At 38.7% G+C, this 21,784-nt stretch overlaps 2 protein-coding genes across 2 annotated transcripts in view; one reads left to right on the top strand and one right to left on the bottom strand.

Moving 5' to 3' along the window:
- The window catches only part of LOC132403684 (protein PHTF2-like), a 91,442-nt gene extending 85,401 nt beyond the window's left edge, over positions 1-6,041 (bottom strand). Inside the window, exon 1 of the mRNA XM_059987245.1 lies at positions 5,837-6,041. The gene's annotated coding sequence lies outside the window, so the exon portion shown is untranslated. The remainder of the gene's footprint in view (positions 1-5,836) is intronic.
- Positions 6,042-16,829: 10,788 nt separating this feature from the next.
- LOC132403681 (transmembrane protein 60-like) lies at positions 16,830-20,565 on the top strand. The gene has a single exon (XM_059987228.1). It carries the CDS (start codon positions 17,299-17,301, stop codon positions 17,695-17,697), a length of 399 nt encoding a protein of 132 aa, XP_059843211.1. The 5' UTR covers positions 16,830-17,298; the 3' UTR covers positions 17,698-20,565.
- Positions 20,566-21,784: the final 1,219 nt, after the last annotated feature.

Raw genomic sequence — 21,784 nt, 5'->3', positions numbered from 1 at the left:
AATAGCAGAATATTTCACCAATTATGCCAAGATAACGATGAAGAGTTTGAACACTTGCTTCTTCACACTGACATGAGTTGGCTGTCAAAAGGCTGCAGCTTAAAAATTGTCTTTGATCCCTTTGACACTGTGTTGAATTTTTGCTCAATGTCAACAAGAGCTTGGGAAACAAGACCTACGTGGTGATGTGGCATCCCTAGCCGATATGTATGTCAAAAGGAACATTCTAAATATGAAACTGCAGGGTGCAAATTTCAATTTAATCCAGCTAAAAAGTGCAGTGTCTACTTTTATGGAAAATTGGAAATATTTAAGCAAAGCATTGGGAAAAGAATGTTCTCACAGTTTCCCTGCATGGGAAGTATGGCACACTCTTTCACAGACAGTGATTTGCAAGAGTACTGCTTATACCTGCAGTCACTGAAGGATTTTCAGAATCGATTCAAGGATTTGAACTAACAGGAAATTCTGGACTGGGTAATTAACCCATTTCTTTGCAAGGTGGAAGAACAGGAAGAGAACTTGCAAGAAGAAATCATCAAAATTCAGAATGAAGAAAAAAACTTTTCAAAAATGTTGGCTTTTGTGGTATAAAGCTACACTGTCATACAAAGTTTCCGGGTCTTTGGAGAAGAGCAAAACTGCTCTTCATTACATTTCTATCCTCCTACCTTGCTGAAAGAGGATTCAGTACAGTGAACCACATACTCACAAAAACTAGAAACCACTTGGACAAGGATCAACATTGATACTGAAGCTGCTATACAGTGCAGAGTTACTGCATAAGCTTGGTTTAAAGATTTTAAAAAATATTAAAGCAGAACCATTTTTTCCTCATGTTAGCATATGGTAAATACGTTTTTACACACTGGGGGTGCCAGAAAGTACATTGTGCCTAAGAGGGGTGTTGGCAAGTATGAAGGTTGGGCTAAAAAAGGTTGGGAAACACTGGTGTAGAACAAAGCCTTTCAGATGTGATGTTAGGATAGACTTCAACACAGATCATTACAAAAAATTGGAACTCTTCTGAAAGTGATGATTAATATTGGGTTAAATGCAAATTCTAAATTTCAATTAAACTAAAAGATACAAGGAAAAGATATGTACAAAGAGTTAGGTTATAGATCAACCATAATTACACTGAGACGTGGAATAAACTCAAAACAATTAAACAGACCGCTCTTGTTATTAGATTCTTATGTGCTTCAGACTTGATGGTCTTACTAACCTATCCAACCTAAAATACTTCCCACTTCTTCACAAGACAGAGTACAAAGATCAAGGTGTATACATTATATAACTTTTCGATTTGTCTCCTTGCAGACAACCACAAAACACGAAACCCATTTAAAAAAGACCGACCAACATCCAATGGCAGAGAGAAAAAAAACAGCATGCTGACAATAAAAGTGAGCAAATAGCATTTAGAACAAAAGTGAGTCCTCAGACTTGAAGCCCGGAGCAGGCCACGGGCTCAGCCTCAGATCAACACAGAGTGGAGTAAATGTCGTGAAGCCCAGAGCAACTGGAGCATGCCCACAGCCTCAACTTTAATGCAGCATTCATCTAAGACTTAAATAATACTCCTGCCTCCAGTACCATTTTTCTCAAATAACACCCAGCCCCAACCTAAAATTTGCTGCCTCTCCAGTACAATTCACCTTAAGAGTAGAATGGAGTTGAAGACAGAACCTTGGGATATTTTAGAATCAAAGTTCGGAAGTTCAAAGTACATATATGTCACCGTATACAATCCTGATATTTATTTTCTTGTGGGCATACTCAATAAATCCATAATAGAATCAATGAGAGATCGCACCAACTTGAGTGTTCAACGAGTGTGCAAAAGACAACAAACTGTGCAAATACAAAAAGAAATAACAACAAAAATTAAATAAGCAATAAATTTCAACAACATGAGATAAAGAGTCCCTGAAATTGAGTCCATAGGTTGTGGGAACATCTCAATGATGGGGTAAGTGGAGTTCAATGAAGTTATCCCCATTGGCTCAGGAGCCTGATTGCTGAAGGGTAATAAATGTTCCTGGGCCTGGTGGTGTGAGTCCTATAACTCTTGTACCCTCATCCTAAAGGCAGCAGCAAGAAGAGAGCATGACCTGGGTGTTGGAGGTCAGTGGTGTTGGATGCTGCTTTCCTGGGACAATGCTTCATGTAGACATGCTCAATGGTGTGGAGAGCTTTACCCATTATGGACTGGGCCGTGTCCACTACTTTTTGTGGGATCTTCTGGTGTTTCCATACCAGGTTGTGATGCAGCCATCAAAGCAGTTGTAATCCAATTGCAAATAACACAGTCAAATTCATTGTTAAGAAGAATAGTAATATTACCCATATTTTTCTTCAATTTGCACAACATATTTTTTCTCTTATAACAACACTTCTGAGCAAAATTTTACAGCGTATTACACAGACGTGGGTTCAGTGTCCAATAACTAGTGACAAACGAAGACAATAGGGCAGATAATGAAAGGCTGGGTCATCAAAATAAAGATTAAAGATGTAGCCTATTAAAAGTAGTGACCAGTAACGAGGCTCAAGACACGGCAGGTGCCAGAATCTGAAGGAAAAGTGCAGGAAGAACTCAGTGGATCAAGCAGCATCTGTGGAGGCAAAGGGATGGCCAATATTTTGTGTCAAGTTCCTGCATCATGACTGGGAGTATAGAGAGAGCGTAGCCAGTATATACAAGTGAAGTGGAGGGTAAAAGCAGAAGCTGGTAGGTGATGGGTGAACTGCGTAAGAAGAGGACAACAGGAAGATGGAACCAAATGGGGGCTGCAATAAGAAAAGTGAACCAATGGAAAAGAGGTACAAGTAGTTAGACCTGTGGGCTATTGTGGGTGGCCTCTTAGTAATGAGGGATGGAGGGATGGAAAAATGGAGGAAGACCCAGTGTGGGATGCTGGGAGCGGGAAAGGGGAAATGGGTTACCTAAAATCAGAAAATTTGATATTCAAAAGAGATCAAGTGTTTTATGGATGGGATGGCTGAGCTCCGGATTTTAGCAGCTGAAACCACAATCAGCAAAAACACATAAAATCCAGATGTTCAAAAAGACCATTCTTGGAAGAGTGCAAATATTTTGTCGAGTTTGAAACTGGAGCAAACTATAAAGATAGGAGCACCAAAGTCATGGAGGAATTTGAAAAGGAAAACTTTAAAATTGAGATATTACTTATTCACAAAAATCATTTGGCATGGATGTGATGGGAAAATGGGGCAGGTCAAAAGAAAGAACGTAAGTAACAGGGTTCCAATAACAAATTTATTAATGCTGGACATGGAAGGCCAGACAAGAATGCAATGCAATAGTAAAAGACAAACTATTGAAAAAGTAAGATAGGCAAGTATAATGATTTAATCCAAGGTCAATGCAGAATCTGGCAAAATTATAGAGATTAAAAAAGCTTAACACAGTTAGTAGCACAAAGGATAAGCAAGACAACAAGGTTACAAATAGACTGAGAGCCATAGCCAATTACCCTGAAAAGCCCTCAGTCAATTTCTTATAAATGGAGTTAAAGGACTGAAGACTAATGCTTGTCTTCTCAATATTTAGTAATGAAAAATGGGCAATCAAGCTGACAATTTAGAATCACTGGAGAATAATCAAGGATGCTGGTGGCAAATGTCTGTGTGCGGTCAGCACATGTCCTAAAACCACAGAATCAGTTTCTGTACTTTCTCAAATTATAGCCATTACTGAGAAATAGGAGGCCACCAAAAACAGATCCTTGGCAGAGGACCACAAACAGATCCTTGGCAGAGGATGTGGTGCAAGAGTACTAAAAGAACCCATTTCAAAATATCCTGTGGCTTTACTGGACAGATAAGAATACAGCCTGCTGCATGTAGCTGTCTCAATTGGATGGTGAGACAGTGTGGTCAATCATATCAAAGGCACACAGATAAATTGTCCCAAAGAGGGAGAGTTTACATTTATCATAATGTCAGCAACCACTTCGATAAAGGTAATTTCAGAGGGCTACAGGGGCAGATTCCAGATTGGAGAGATAGTGCTTCAGAAATTCTAAATATGATTATTTCAAGAAACATGGGCAGGAATCAAAAGATGATGCAATACACTTAAACACACCAAGAGGAAAAAATGAGAATAGGCCAGCAATTTGCAAAAACAGAATAGTCAATGTTTTGTTTTAAGGAGAAGGCAAACACCAGCAAGTTTCATGGTGGAAAGGGCAAATCCAAAGATGAATGGGCAGTTTCCCTAGAAAGATCCATTAATACAATCAGCTAACATTCAAACTATGAAGCATACTGGTGGGCAACGTCTTACTGGGAATAGGCCCAATGGAAGCAGTGCATGAACCATGTTAACAAGTTGAAGAGGTAAAAAGAAATGGAACAGAAACATTCAGGTTCTCTTCACGTGCCTAATCAACAGAGAACCTTTGTCTGTTCAATAATGTGTAGATGACTTTCAATGCCAACATTCAGAAAATGAAAAGTCATGCTTCCTGTACCACAATGAATTTAGATTTAGAGTCCAATTAATTTGTCACATGTACCTTTGAGCATACATTCAAAAAATGCACAATTTGTGTTAACAACCAACCCACCTGAGGATGGGCTGCAGGTAGCCTGCTTGTATCGCCATACATTCTGGCGTCACCACAGCATGCCCACAATATTTTCCAATTTGAAGTAGGACAAATGCACTGTAGAGTAAGGTTACTTATCAGATTCCCTTCCCCTGGTCGATGCTGTTCGACACACTGAGTTACTCAAGGTTCCAGCATCTGCAGTCCCTTATGTCTCAATTTGAACTTATAACCTGGGCCGCAGATCTAATTGGTTTGTTACCTATTGTAATAAAAACAAAAATTACCTCATTATTCAGTATTATTAGTTGAATGGTCTCTCTAAGGGAAAATACTAGGAATTATCGTTGGGATACCTCAAAATGACATAGGTAAACCAAAGATAAAACAGAGGGCATCTGAAGAACAAGTTATACACAGTGTGCCATGTCATACCAATGCAAGGCCTCAAAAATGCTTGTGGATGCTGCACACTGATAATCCAAGGTCACCCGCTTGAAGACCAAAGTATTGACAAGTGCATCAAGACTTGCTAAACAACTAATTTCAGTCGCGGTTAAATCAGTGAAAGATTAGATGTTCATTTATTATCAAGTAGGAGGACAGATGTCTGCAATATACGATTTGCAAAAACATAAAGTTATTGATACAGCAAAAAAAAAGGAATACTTTCTTTACTGGGGTTTACGGATTTATTGAATTCCTGGACGATGCTTCCCGGAGTAAGCTTAAAAATTGGTAACTTCCTTTCCAATCCTTTTGCAATTTTCTTTACACAACTGAATTACTGAAGAAAAAAAATAAAGAATGAAGCACCACCACTGTCTAAACTGCAATAGTACGTTATTTATTCCTTTCGAACAGCCCACTGAATACGAGCCGACATCCATCACATCAACAAGGCAACGTTAAAGCTCTATTCAACAAAATGCATCTTCAGCCCGGCAGATTGAATCGATAGGCCCCTCACAGGAACAAGACTTTAAGAATCAGACTGAGGTGAACCTCGAGGAGAGAGCTGTTATTTCCAGAGAACAGCGCGGCATGATGGTTAACTTAAATTCAAACAAGATTTGCCCTATCCAGCCACATCTTCGTTATTTCCAGCATTAGCAAATCCTAGCGCTTTCATCCATTTCTAATCCACATCATTTACAGCTCAGCGACGGTAGTTGTCCAAAACCACCCTTCTTCTTTTTTCCCCCTTAAAAAAAAATGATTCTTCCAAGCCCCCTCGCGAAGTTATCACTCACCAGCATGTTAAATGTCCGCGGTCGTTCCCATTTCTACACAGGCTCTCCTCGAAACGCCGATTGCAGTCGATTTCTCAGATTTCTCTGCTCCTTTTTTTTAAATAGTCTGGTTCTGAGCGCGACGCTGGCTGCCGAGCTCGCCGAGCAACAGCCTTTCCCATCCACCCGCCAGACGAGCGCCAACCTACCGTAATACCACGGGGGGCCGCATCCCGGCCCGTATTACACCCAATACAGCGACCCCCCAAACCCGCTCCACATACCGCAATACCCCGAATACTCCGTCCACCCCAGCGCAACTCGATCCCTACCGTAACATGCCCACCTCAATACACAGAAAGCATGCTGTAATAAACCCAGTATGGACAAAGCCAATAGCAATACGCCAGATGTGTAGCGTACTTAGCCGATTTCATCCCTAAAACTCCATATTGCACTACACCGAATGTACGGCGAGTTACCCACAATACACAAAATATGCATAATAATCCATACCGCAATACACCAAAAAGTGAACACACCGCACAGCACCAGATATCTACCGAACGCACCGTAATAAACCTAGAAAGAAAGCTAAAATAAACTACTGCAAGACCCCGAGTGTACATCTACTTACTCTAACACTCCAAAAATGAGTTAGCCAAACTACCATAATTTTTCAAAATTTAGCCAAATACCAATTTCCCATTTCTAACAATTCACAGAATAAACCCTTCAAACCGAATCCGTGTTCTATTAATAAGACAGAATACCTCTCCTACTAAAACGTACTGTCAACATAACAGAATACGGCAAGCGATCAGACACTCCAGCAGCGAAAGTACAGTAGCCAGACACGTTACCGTAAAACTTCAAATAGAATGGTCACTGCGCAACAAATGCCATCCCCTAACTGATCAACTGCAACATGATGTAAACTGACACCAACATACCATTTTTCTCAATTTATTCAATTTGGGAATCTGGATGTTATAGGAAAGGCTTCCTGATTGCTCTTGACAAGTTGGACGTTGAATATTGAATACTAAACTTCACATGAGCATAGTCCTACAGTAATCTTGAGGAGGGAGTTACGGGATTTAGGTGCAGTGACAGCAAAGGCACGTTGAAATATTTCCAAGTCGTGATGCAATCTGACCTGGAGGGGAGAGGAACCTAGAAGTGGTGGCATTTCCATGAGTCTGAACTTTTTGTCTCTCTTGCTGATGGAGGTTCCATGTTTGGGGGAGAAGCTTTGTATTAATTTAGCTACAGTGTACATTCTGTGGATGCAAACTGCAGTCAATGTATGCCTATGGTGGAGAGAATAAATGTCTAGTGAGGTACCAGTCCAATGAGTTGCATTGTCCTGGGTGGTGTTTAGCTTCTTAAGTGCAACTGAAGCTGCGTTCAGCCCAGCAAGTGAAGGTTGTTACATCATACTGCTGACTTGCACTTTATAGACATTGGAAAAGCTTTGGGGTGTCAAAAGATGGATTACTCACCTCAATATGCCCAATCTCTGACCAGCTCTTATTGACATGGTATTTATATTACTGTGCTGTTCAACACAGCTCTACCAGTGTGGTCAGTGTGACTGCAATTTCTTGATCAAGAAATATCGGTGGCTCCATCCACTATGGTTTTAAGTAAACAGCCTTCAATGCTATGCTGAAAAAAGTAAGTGGGTGGTGTTTGCACTAAATAAGAAAGTTGACATCTGCAGGAGACTTGAGGCCAAGTTTGAACATTTTAATGAAGAGATATGACATAGGTTCCTTCAGCATCCACCACTATAAAGTAGAGAAAACCAAATAAAGCTAAGTTATTCAAATGACTGGATATATCAGGCAAGTAGAACTTGATAGTTTGTGAGCACACAGAGGAATGTTAGGACTCCTTCACCATATTAATAATAGAACGTACATGTCTCTAGATCAAATATACAGCATGGGTGATTGAGGCTTATCTTAGTGATGATTGCTTTTACTCTTGTTGGTGCTGCTGGACTTAAGCAAAACAAGGATCAAGTTACTGTTCTAAGGTGCACTATGGAACTTGAGGAGTGACAATTTTAAGTAATCTGTAAATATATACATTCTAGAGCTTTCAAGTTTTGCTTTTGGAACAGAATACTTAAAGCAATGCATGGATAGACTTTTTTTTTCAATTTTGTATTTACTAATAAGGCAACTTTTTGGAAAAGCAGAGGAAAGCTAATGTGTTCTCCTGCATGATTGATGTGATGACAGATGGATGAAGATATCGAACTCAAATATCAGCAAGCATCCCCATCTCAGATTTTGATCATTGATAAAGTAGTTCGGGAGTTCCTGCAAAGATGTCCTGGATTAGAATGACTGACTGCCATTTTTCTTGGTACCAGATAAGACTAACCATGGGCACATTTCCCCCTTGATGTCCATTGATTTTTGTCTGCATTATTGTAGGGATTGCTAGTCCCTAATTTGCATTTGTATTATGCAATTACATTTTTGCCTACTTGATTTTTACAGTACGGGATCTGATTAGTTATTTCATGTACTGTAGAAAAGTATTTAATTTCTTGGTGTAGTTTATCAAATTAATTGTATATTTTATTAAGGCAGGTTACCTGCCTGGTAGATTGGCTATATATTGCATTACACCTTACTAGAAAAACAACAGGCAGCACCAAATGAAAGCAACCTACAATGAATTCCAGGGGATTGAAATAAAGACTTAAATTAGTGCATATAGGCAGATTAGACTCCATTTGATGCAGTTGGGATTATTAAGAGTTTCCACCATTTTGTGCTTTTAACAAGGATCTGCAATATTCTATCTTGGTGCTCCAATAAGAACAGGTGCCATAGCATCGCATATTATAAACACTTTCTTGCTACAGGAAATTCCCAGGTTATGACTGGTAGCTGAGAACTGTTCATGTGTTGGAAATTATCAAAAACAGTGAGTAAGAGAGCGTTACAGGGATATGAGATTGTGAGCATGCGGAAAGTGCTCCGAGCTCTGCACAGCTTGACTCAACCCCCAACAGGTGTGGTTCAGGGGGATATGGTGAGGAAAGAAGGCAAGCAGAAATGTCCTGTTCCTGCACAGCAAAGCACCACCAGCTCTGCAGAAGCTGATAAATTCATTCCTCCTATCTCTCAAAGTCTGTTCATACATGTAGGTGTCCATAAACTGAATGTTCCTAACACAGGGAGGATCAGAAACTGAACATATGTGGCTACTGATGCAGGAGCTTTGAGGGCAGGGGAGAGAAAAGGGATGAGAAAAGAAGACTGGTAGTACCACATATTATAGAAATGAGAAGGAAGCCTTTATTGAAAGAGGATGAGGAGGAAGAAAGAATACCACAAAAGAAGAATTTGAGCCCGAACAAATGAAAAGAGTCCCAGTTTAATCATATTTAATAGGAATGTTCTCAAATTCAAGAGTTGCTTTAGATGTTAGGTACAGCAGTAATGTGGCAAATTTAAACAGGTGGATTTTTCAAAGCAAGGTCTCATGACATACATTAAATAAATTAATTGATATCTGATTTAGAAGCTCCTTGAGAGGTAACTTTTGATTGGGTACCAGGATATTTCACCAATTCTTCATTGAAATAATGCTGCAGAATCTTTAAAGCCCACCTAAGTGAGCTTTGTTTAATACCTCCTCTGATTGTGAAGCATACCACATCCTGATGCAGACTTTCAATCCAAAATGTCAATCATTCCTCCCATGGAAGCTGTTTATAGCTTGATCTCCTCCAGTAGATTGTCTGTTGCTCCAGATTCCAGCATCTGCAACCATTGTGACCCTGCCACAAGTTGGTTATAATGGATTCCAGCATTCTCCTTTTGGCAAATGTTAGACCAACTGTCCTATAGGTTCCTGTTTCACTCTGTCCTTGATTATGTGGAGAATTATATAACTGTTTATTTTTTTACATTGGTTAATAAATTACTGTTTGTTACATATGCCAATGATAAAAATAGCAAAATCTGACCAACAGTTATAAAATAATTGGTGCTAACTGTAGTAACCCTTGACTAAAGAAAGGAACTAATCAAATTTAGGTATACACAATATTTTACATTAGAGGAATACTAATATGCCATTAATTATGAAGCTAAAATATGCATCTTTGAAATGAAAAATGTGCACTACTAATATATTTTAACAATATTCCTCTGGAATATTTTAGGATTTTTACAATAAAACCAAAATATTACATGAATTTTACAAAATAACAATATTCATTGTGAATAAAAAGGTTAGACTGAAACAAATTAAAATAATATTATGTTTTCCCATGACTGAAACTTACCAGAAATTATTTTAATAGTCATTCTTTTTAACATAATGTTGAAACTGACAAAGGCATTCCATTCATCTATACATGGTTCAAGAGATACAGCATTCTGTTCAATTCCTTGCCCTTTTACAGAGAATTTTCTTCTCCAAACATCTGCATTCACATTGGCATTCTTCACACAAGTTTCACCCTTGCATGTTTCTCTACTTCAAACAACAGCCTTGGTTCAGTGGTAACATTCTTGCCATTTTGAGTCAGGACATTATGAATACAAGCCCAAAAGACTTGAGAACACTTTCTGACTTGACAATTCAGTGTGGGATGCAATATCAAATGGACAAGTGGAAATGGATAGGATAGTTGAATTTGGAGGACACTATGAAAGAGACAGGAACACAGGGATTAAAAAGAAATGCAAAAAGGATAGATGAATTTTATGGGAGAAAAATCTCACCAGCAATATGAATAGTGACATGAGTCAAACTGGGTCAAAAAGGCCAGATTCTTCTACATAAATATTTTACTGAATAGAACAATCTTCTGTATTAACTCAAATAAATAACCTTAATATAAATCAAAGATTTAAAGCTTAGATGATGGTAGACATGTAAAATAGACTAAATAAACCAAATATCTACTCCAGTCATGCAACGCCACTCTCTGTATCAAAACAACTGAGGCGATAATTACAGGATTTAGGGTAAATGATAGCATTTCTCATAGTTGGAGGTGTGGTTTCTCTAGAAAAATGTAGAAAATGTGGGAAATTTTTTAAGTAATGATGCAAGTATTTGGAAGCAATGCAAATAAATAATCAAACAATTCAGCCACATACTGAACCTACTTGTAAGAAGTCAGGGTGGTTGACATGACTATGAAACTCTGACCCTCTAGCACTAAAGGAATGACAGGCAATATTGAGGAAATTGAAGTCACTTACTGCAACTACCCTATTCCTTTTACTTCCATCCATAATCTGACATATTCTCAGTCGCTACTTTATTAGGTACCTCCTATATCTAATGAAGTGGCCACTGAGTGTATGTTTATGGATGTCTGCTGTTGTAGCCTATCCTTTTCAAGAGTTGATGTGTTGTGCATTTAGAGATGCTGTTCTGCACACCACTGTTATAACAGGTGGTTATTTGAGTTATTGTCCCCTTCCTGTCAGCTGGAACCAGCCTGAACCTTCTCCTCTGAACTCAAACATTTTTGCCCACAGAAATGCCACTCGCTGGATTTTTATTTTTCATTTTTCATACCATTCTCTGTAAAGTCTAGTCTGTTGTGTGTGAAAATCCCCAGGGATTCAGCAGTTTCTGAGATACTCAAACCACCCTGCCCGGTACCAGCAATCATTCCACTGTCAAGGTGACTTATACCACATTTCTTATCCATTTTAATGTTTGGTCTGAGCAACAACTGAACCTCTTTACCATGTCGGCAAGCTTTTATGCATTGAGTTGGCAACATGATCGGCTCACTAGATATTTGCATTAACAAGCAGGTGTACAGGTGTGCTTAACAAAGTGGCTACTGAGTATATCTGTTCCTCTGTCTCACACAGGCTATTGGGAAACTTATAGTATAAATCCATGCTAGTGACTACACCATTTTTATTCCTGAGCTCAACCCATAATGTCTCACTGGATGAACCCTGCAGGAAGTCCTCTCTAGTATTATGAGATCTAATTCCTTGGACTCAATCGTGTAATGCCTCTAGAGTCTTGTGTTGTTACAGAACAGGAAAAAAGCAGCTTAACAAAAGCTCATCTTTTATTGAAAGTAGTAACTCTGAACCAAACAATGTAAGTCAATGAAACCTAACAGATGATAGACAAAAGATTGCAATATTAAAAAGGTTTGAAATTTAAAAAATCTTATAATACCTGTGGAAAGAGAAATTGCACTAATGTTTCACGGAAATTGATTGGGAGTCTCAATGTTTCAAGAAGTTTCTGTTTATATTTCAAACTTAGTAACTGTTTCCATGACTCTATTCTCACTATAATTTGATACTGTAAATGATCCTCCCCTCATCTTGTGCTGTATCTTCTTTTATCCTCTTGTCCGTTAGCTCCTCAAAAGAATCTCTTTCACTGTTCCCTCCAAGGTGCATGGTTGTGCGGCTGTAGAGTAGCTGAAATGCTCTCACACACATAGCCTTTGTTGCCATATAGCTGCAATTTTCTTTTACATAGTGTTAATATAATTTTGAAATTATGCTAATATAATTCTGAAATCTATACTAATATAATTGAAATACTCTGTAATTTTGTCAATGAATATACAGTAATCCATATATTTTCTAAATAAGAAACATTCCACAACCTTTACTTTGAAGCATTTGAGAGCTTCAGTGTATTTATATTGTCAGTCTTTCAAGTTACAATACTGTTACATATTGTAACGATAAACACCGAATGGAAATTGGTAGCTCATTGTTCATAAACCGCCGGCTCGCTGAACGCCAACACCATCAAGTCATATCATCATAGTTTTCCATTGTGTCTTTCAGTTGTTTTGACTGCCTAACATCAGTTACTTGTGTTGGGATTTGGGATTTGTGTACGTTCGATGTGAATGTTACAAAAAAAACATTTAAAGCACCGCAGTCCCCAGGCCATGTAAAAATTTCCTGCCCAGAGCAATGGTTGGTCTATACAGTTGTAAAAAAAATTAGAGAGAATGTTGCTCTCGATCCCCCATTTTTTTTACATTCCTACTACATGCAAGATGCTTGTCACCTTTTGATTTTATTTCTATTCCTCCAGTAGCTCTCTTTCACCTACCCAACTTGGTTTCAGCACTGAAACAGATCTCTTAGCTGTACCACATCATCTAGGTTTTGGTACGATTAACATCATCCTTTGCAAATGATTTTAATAAGTGCCTAGATAATATTACCTTTACTTAGTTCCATGCTTAGCAATTATCTTAACTGTAAAGCTTCTTCTTTCAGTCTACTTGAAATCCCCAAAAGGTTCAACTCTGATAATATCCAGCTGAGGCATCCCCGAAAAGAATTGCTAGGAAGAAACCATCATGTTAGCCTTAAAAAAATCTGTTCACTCACTTCAGACCATCATCCTCCCTGATCAGGGTCAATTTAACTAGATTTTGTTATACAAACTGGTAAGCCCCATTTCTCTTACAGTAAGTCTCTATTGTTTAATTGTCCCGATTTAGAGAGTTATTCTTAACATCTTGGTTGATGGACTTATCCACATCAAAGTCAAGATAGTAAGTTATTAGAACTTATTTAATGTTTCCTTAGAATTCTGCCTTTCCTTCTCAGAAATAGTGCAGCAAAGCTTGAGGAACTGGAATAACCCATTGCTTGTCAAAAAAAAAATACCAAAGAATCTGTTGGCATCAGAGATAACAGATACTCTTGTTAATTTTCAAAGTTCTATAGAATCTGGAATTGTTCTTGTGGACTTGGGGTAAATCATTATAATCCTGTTATTTAAGAGAATAGGAAACTACTGATTTATTAATCTCATATCAATAATTAGGAAGATGCTGAAAACTATGATGATGAATGTAAGAACAAAAAAATTAGTCTCAGTTTTGCCTGTGTTAGAATTTTATGAATGCACTTACAGACTTGAGCACTTCATCCAGGCTGGTGCTACAATGCAGTACTGAGAGAGTACTGCATTACAGAAGTTGCTGTTTACCCAGACTAACTGCTGATTATGTAAATTGGGGGCTGTAGTCTTGCCATACTTAAATTAATCAATATAATTTATTGCCTATAAGTACTTTGGATCAGCATAAACTCAAAAATGTACTTGGTTTTTGTAGGTAATTTAAGGATTCACAGCATGATTAGTGAAGGACTAGTCCTCACTTTATATCATTACAAGTATAGAAGAAATAAAGAAAATTTTTCTTAATTCATGTGGAGGCAAGGAATGTGTTGCCTATACTTAATTATACTGGATTGAAAAAAATGAAAGAAATATTTCAATTAAGCACCTAGCACAACAGTCGCATATGAAGCTCTGAATTTATAGCAGGCAGACATCTTGTGTTCATTGTTTTTTGCTGGCTACAATGACCATGGAAGAAAAAAACAGGTTAGTTATCTATGCTATGTTTTGATGCATCTGTGTATTGGGAATTGGTTAGCTAAAATGCTACATATACTGCACTTCTCTGTTACTTCATCATTCTTATGCAGAGGAAGGGCAGGAGTACAGTCAGGAGAGGGAAGGGCAGGAGTCCGAGGCTAGAGACCACGACTGTGGCTGTACCGCTTGACAATAAGTACCCCTGCTTGAGGACTGTTGGGGGAGGGATGGTCTACATGAGGGAAGCAACAGTGGCTGTGCCTCTGGCACAGAGCCTGGCCCTGTGGCTCAAAAGGGTAGGGAAAGGAAGAGGATGGCAGCAGTGATAGGGGAGTCTATAGTTAGGGAGTCAAACAGGTGATTCTGTAGATGCAGGCAAGAAACATGGATGGTAGTTTTCCTCCCAGGTGCCAGGGTACAGGATGTTTCTGATTGTGTCCAAGATATCCTGAAGTGGGAAGGAGAACAGCCAGAGGTCATGGTATGTATTGGTACCAATGACATAGGCAGGAAAAGAGAGGAGGTCCTGAAAGCAGATTACAGGGAGTTAGGAAGGAAGTTGAGAAGCAGGACCACAAAGGTAGTCATCTTGGGATTACTACCTGTGCCACACAACAGTGAGTATAAGAATAGAGTGAGGTGGAGGATAAATGCGTGGCTGAGGGATTGGAGCAGGGGGCAGGGATTCTGAGTTCTGGATCATTGGGACCTCTTTTGGGGCAGGAGTGACTTGTAAAAAAAGAACAGATTGCACTTGAATCCCTGGGGGACCAATATCCCAGCGGGGAGGTTTGCTAAGGCTAATGGGGAGAGTTTAAACTAGGATTGCTGGGGGTTGGGAACCAAACTGAAGAGACGGAGGAAGAGGCAGTTGGCTCGCAACTACAGAAAGCTTGGAGACAGTGCGAGAGGGAGGATAGGCAGGTGATTGAGAAGGGACGCGCTCAGACCAATGGTTTGAGATGTATCTATTTTAATGCAATGAGTATTATGAACAAAGCAGATGAGTTTAGAGCATGGATCAGTACTTGGAGCTATGATGTTGTAGCCATTACAGAGACTTGGATGCCTCAGGGGCAGGAATGGTTACATCGAGTGCTGGGCATTAGATATTTCAGAAAGGACAGGGAGGGAGGCAAAAGAGGTGGGGGTGTGGCATTGTTGATCAGAGATAGTGTCACGGCCGTAGAAAAGGAAGAAAACATGGAGGGATTATCTACAGAGTCTCTGTGGGTGGAAGTTAGTAACAGGAAGGGGTCAATAACACTACTGGGTGTTTTTTATAGACCACCCAATAGTAACAGTAGATAGGACAACAAATTGTGGAAAGGTGTAATAATAACAGGGTTGTCGTGGTGGGAGATTTTAATTTCCCAAATATCAATTGGCATGTCCCTAGAGCGAGGGTTTTAGACGGGGTGGAGTTTGTTAGGTGTGTTCAAGGTTTCTTGACACAATACGTGTAAGCCTATAAGAGGAGAGGCTGTACTTGATTTATTGAAACTTATAGCAAAGTGGCAGTGACTAAAGTGACTAAACTGAGGGGCTAAGATGAGCTAATCAGGAATACTAATTTTCCTGTAAAGATTAATTAGAACAGAATGTGGAGTTGAGGCAATTGTTGAAAAGTCTAGAAAAGAGTTGATGCAAAAAAGTTGGATTTCAGTGTTGGAAACTCATGGCTAAAATGTTTAAAAGCTAGCTGGTTGGGCATGATAGCAATTTTGAATGGAGTATCCTTTTCTATAATGACTACTTCATAATGTTTTGATTTAATTACATTCTTTAAACTAAAACAAATTTACCCCCTTTTAAAAATTGGAACCATTTTTGTGTACAGAGATCAGAACATTCTAATTTTTATTTAACAGATTTCTTCTAATGTAGTTGTATTATCAACTAAACACTGCCTTCACTGCTGTTATTATCAACAGATTTCTTTTACCATTTATTAATATGGTGAAAGGGAGTTTTCCCAAATGGTATTTATAACCTAACTAGGTAAGTTTTTTTTGTTTCTTCCAAGAGTTTATGAGGTTGCAGGTGGCAGGAAAGTAATTACGTTTCTGTCCTTTAGTTACAATACATGGTTAAAAGATACAGACTCAATTTTTCCATATACTGGAGATGTTAGAGATCGAGATTAATACTTGAGAATGGTGTGTTCAGGATGCTGATGTAATGTCTTTGCCTGCTCTATATCTCAATTATTCCATTCCATTACAGAAGCCATTTTAACTACTGCAGTTCTTCCACTTAAAGAACTGTGCAGGACAGTCAGATGATTTAACACCAGTACAGCTGTCAGATAATTCAATTCAATTTGCTCTTCAGTCGCTGACGGTCCTCATTGGACTGTTACCGGCTCTGAAACATCTTTTCATAAATCAGATATCTTAGAGGGCTGAAATTATGAGGCTAAAACTACGAGAACTGATTTATATGCATCAAAGTGCACCATTCCTGCAAAGCGCTGGATATAGTTGGAACCGTCGTGTCAGTGATTCCGGAAGTGTGTCACACTGGTGATTGACAACGTAACTGCACAATTCGAACTGGGTACACCGATGACAACAATATAAAGCACTAATCAGATCAGAGCATATAGGCGGAGCTCTGGTCTTATTAAAGGGGCATGAATTGCTCTTTTTCGGCAGGATAACGGGTTTGAAGGGAAAGTGAAAGCAAATCAAAAAGGAACCGAAGCGAGGCAAAGTAAAGGGCCAAGAGAAAGCGTTTGGAACGGAATTTAAGCGGGCACCTAAGCCGAGTGTTCGCCTGCTGGAAGCGGGCAGAGATCCGAGATCGCTGTTGGAAGGTTGTTTACCAGATTCAGAATCGCACAGTATATCGTAACAAGAAAGGCCGAGAATGGCTTGAGAACGCTCTACGTGAATAAAGTCGGTGTTCTATCAAAGTAGTAACATCAATAATAAAACGGACGTACACGTGTTACATCAAAAGAGCGAATGGCGCAGACGTAAATTGAAATGAAATGCAACTAACTTATTTTCATAACGGATTACCTTTTGCAAGAGTTTCTTGAAATATTCTGAACAAACTACCGAGTGGCGAGCATTGTGGCTTCATTTTCTTAGATGAGAATGTCATTAGCGCAGAGGGTTCTGATGACCTGGCTCTTCACCCTGCTTTTCCTAATTGTGTTGGTGCTGAAACTGGACGATAAAGCTCCATGGAACTGGTTCCTCATCTTTATTCCGCTCTGGATTTTTGATGCTATTCTTTTAATCATGTTAATTGTAAAGATAATAGGAAGATGTAAATCCGGCTACGATAGGAATGGTACCAACCTAAAGAAGGAGGTTTGGTACTTATGTGCTATGCTGCTTAAATTAGGCTTTCAGCTGGCGGTGTGCGCAAGATTGGAGCAATTTGCACAAATGAAGCTCAGTTTTATTTTTATACCCCTTTGGCTGTTAGTAATCGGAGCGATTGTTGATTTAGGGTACAATACTTATTCTATGAGGCAAGACTGATGAAAACTAACGCAGAGTGAACTCTTCATTTCCGGCCTAGAAACTGCTCCATCATGTGGCTATTAATTGAAATAGCTGGAATAGGAGCAAAAGGAAACCTGCGACAATCAAGACATCCAACATAAAACGGAAATTGCTGGAAGAAACTGACGGGGCGAACAGCTCTGTTTGATAGAAAGTCATCGCCTCCGATTCTCTTACAGAGACGTAGTTTGCCCTGCAGATTATTCCCAGCATTTACTGTTGGTACTAAAGCATGGGTAAATCGTGATATATTCATCCTTTTATGTCAAAATAACTCCATAGGACTTCAAACGTTATTCCTTATAACAATCTCACCCGTGCATTGTGATGTCATCGTGGTTATAAAAGTAAATGTGAATGTTTTTATATAAACACCCTGTAAATTAATGACAGGTTGCCACCACACCTGCTATTTGTTCCAGGCAAAAGCCGTTTGTGTTTTATGCAACTGAAATTCTTCCTTTGACTTGTTAAGTTGAAAACAAACAGTATATATTTACATAAGCATGATAGTTCGGTTATCTAGAGTATATGTTTCCTTCTTAGGGATATACTTTAATTATAAGATTCAGATTGGCATTCCTGCTACCCACAAGCTTTGGTTGTGCCAATAAGACGGCCACATATAGCAAAAACCAGAGACTGGAAATCTTTAAAAAAAAACAGAAAATATAGAAAATGCTCAGGTCAACAGCAGCTGTTGTGTGGGGGAACATTATTTTTCCTGGCTGATTATAGGGAAACCTGTTGTAAGGACACAGGCCACCTGCAAGCAAATGTGCAGTTTAAATTTGCATTATATTCAGTACAGACATTATGGACAGATGCTGAAGTTCTGTTATAAGTTGCAGAAAAAGAACAGGACTGCTTGTGCCATATTTAGGAGTTATAGCACAATCTGCATCTTAGAGAAGGTAGCAACATTGACATCCATCTTGTACATAACAATGTTGTGAACTTTAGGAAGCATATAATTTCAGTTCAAGGGGATCTACATATTTGCCAATACATAACTGCACACATCTTTCTGATTTTAAAACCAGAAATTATCTGCCACTTTGCATATTTTGTAACTAAAACAAGCAACCATACTTGGGTTGTAAAAGGTGTAACTATTGTCAACTATTTAACATGCACCAATTATTGCAATACATGAAGTAAAAGCAAAAAATTAGGTTTGCTGATTAGAGCATGTCAGGAAGATACTTGCTTGGATTACCAGTACTGCCATGAGTCAAATTTCAGAAATGGCACTTGCAGAAGCGCAAGTCCTAGCCTTGTATAAATGCTACATTGTAATGTCCATGAAAGACCATTTTCTCCCTAAAATTGACAGTTTCACATTATGTAAGAACATAAAATACAAAATTTCTTATTTTCAAGTACTGTACTTGGAATAACTTCCAGTAATTTTTTTAAAAATATAATGTAGAAGTGATCACCATCTTTAAATCACTTTTGTTAACATTTCAGTTTGGCTTAAACCAAGACTTTCAATGGACTATTTTCACCAGATTCAAAAATTTTCCACCTGACGTATTCAATCATATTTGGAGCATTGCATAGCCAAAGAAATAAAATTGTTTTCAGTAACTCAACAACTTTAACTGGATTGAAGCAGGACTTTTCTAAATACCAAAAAGTCTATGAATCGGGTATCCCATTCTGTTTGCTCACCATTTACTAACATTATGGCCAATAGTGTACTCCCATCCTGACCATGTATCACTTGATTCACTTAAGAATTAAATCTCTCTTCTTTATGAGTAGCTCTAGATACTATAAAGCATCTTCCTCATCTTTGTCTTAAATGGGCAACTGTTATTCTGAGACAACGCCTTCTGATCTTGAGACTCTACCATGTCAGGTAGAAACCTCCCAGTATTTACCGTCTTGAGTATTCGAACAATCTTTCTATCAGCTTATATCTTGTGCTTTTAAATACCAATGAGTGCAGACCCAGCCTATTCAATATTTCCACATTCTTTGAAGCATCCTGCTGAATCTTAAAGGGACATTGTGCACAATAAGTGATGTAACGAATGCCTAGTACAATTGTAGCAAGACTTCCGTACTTTTATACTCCTGAGTCCTTGAAATAAAAATCAGTATTCCATTAGCTTTCCAAATTGCCTGCTGCACCTGCATACATTCATGTCATCTCTATCACATGAATAAGGAGCCCAAATTCTGAGTTTGGCATTTAAATTATCTATTTTATCATTCTTCCACCCAAACTCAAGAAAATTCCATCTTCACCATATTACTTTGCCAATATCAATTTCCCTTTGTAACCCATTTCCCTCACAACTTGCCTTTCTCCATTGCCACTCCATCCCAGCAACTTATTTTGTATTATTTACATATTTGATTACAGCATATTCACTTCTTCTTAAATGTAATCGCTACAGACCCAACATTGAACTCTATGGCACTCCCAATAAGTATCCACGGGGGGGGCCGCAGAACCAATAAGGAGGGATTCTGAATTCCAAAATGCAACTGGCCCCAAGGATTTCGGATAAGGGATTGTGTACTCATTGTTAATGAAGCACTTTCTTGAATATCTGCCACATCTTTGTTTGCCAGTCTTCTATCCATGCTAATATTCTTAAATGCCCTTTCAGATAACATATCTTCTACACAAAACTTGAATGTGCGCAATGATCAAGGCTACTCTATCAGATTCCATTCTTTGGAAAAAGCAAGAAAAACCAGTATTGTCAGAGTCAGCAAATAGCTGAGCAGTAAGTGTTCAATAAAATTGTTACATTTGTACACTTTTCTCTGGTATTTCTTTGCATTTAAAATAAACATTTCATAAAATGCTGAACAATTTGTGGTTCTGATAAAATGTTTACTCTATTTCTGCTGAAACAACCTGACCTGTAGAGTATTTCTTGCATTTTATGTTTTAACTCAAGATCCTTTTTTATGATTTTGCTGGCAAGATAAAAATCGATAGCTCTTGGGTTGAAGAATTTCAACAGTGGCAAAATAAAAGAGGCTGCAGAGGAACTTGGACATGGAAAAGTTTGCCATGATTCCTGACTAGATTGTAAGCACTAACACCTGCAAGTAAAAGATTCATATTTCGATACAACACTGTAATCAGAGTCATATGAAGAAACCCACGGGACTGCTTGTGTGACTAATTTCACAGAGGAGATTAAGTGGAAAACACAGAAGACTAAATGAAGACCAAATAAAAAGCAAGAGATAATTGAACAGCAGGGCTTCCTAGAACAAGCTCAAAGAGGTTTGGCAGAATAATTGGAAAACATCAATCATCTTGATACAACTTTAGGGGATTTTTTTCCTTGTACATTTAGGGGTAGAGGTCATGAATTTAATTTTGATATATAGCATGGTAACAGGCCCTTCAGGACCAATGAGCCTGTGGCGCCCAATTACCCCCATATGACCAATTAACCTACTGACCCCGTACATCTTTGGAATGAGGGAGGAAACTGAAGCACTCAGAGGAAAGCCACACAGTCATGGGGAAACATTCAAACCCATTACAGAGAACAGTGGGAAATGAAGTCCTGCTGGAATTGCTTAGGCAGATTATCTAAATTGTATTTTGTAGATGGTACACACCATAGTCACCATGCTCTAATGGTGCTTGGCATACCAGCCACTCAGGATGTTTTTACAATGATGGTGTCAAGCATCTCGAATGTCATTTGATTTGTACTCACCTAGGAATATCACTTGTGCTTTGTACATAGCAAAACTTAGGCTGTCAGATTGCAAGTCATTTGCTACAGAACACCCAACCTCTGACCTGCTCTTCATATCAGAGTATTCATGGGACTGGCCTGACTGGACTTCTAGTCAATGACGACCTCCAGAGAGTTCATGGGGGAAAACTCAGCTATTTGTTTTAATGTTACTGGTAGGTGGATAGGTGACTTCTTGTTGGAGATAGTCATTGTTTCACACTTTTGTGGTACGAATATTACTCACCACATCAACCCAGGCCCAAGTGTCCTCTAAATCTTGCTGTGTACAAGTGTGCACTGTCTAACTGCTGAGGAGCTGTAAATGGAATTGAACA

Source organism: Hypanus sabinus, chromosome 13, assembly GCF_030144855.1.
Source record: "Hypanus sabinus isolate sHypSab1 chromosome 13, sHypSab1.hap1, whole genome shotgun sequence".
In the NCBI taxonomy this organism is placed as follows: domain Eukaryota; kingdom Metazoa; phylum Chordata; class Chondrichthyes; order Myliobatiformes; family Dasyatidae; genus Hypanus; species Hypanus sabinus.
The sequence above is the reverse complement of the archived record's forward strand: the minus strand, read 5'-3'. Positions and strand labels throughout refer to the sequence as shown.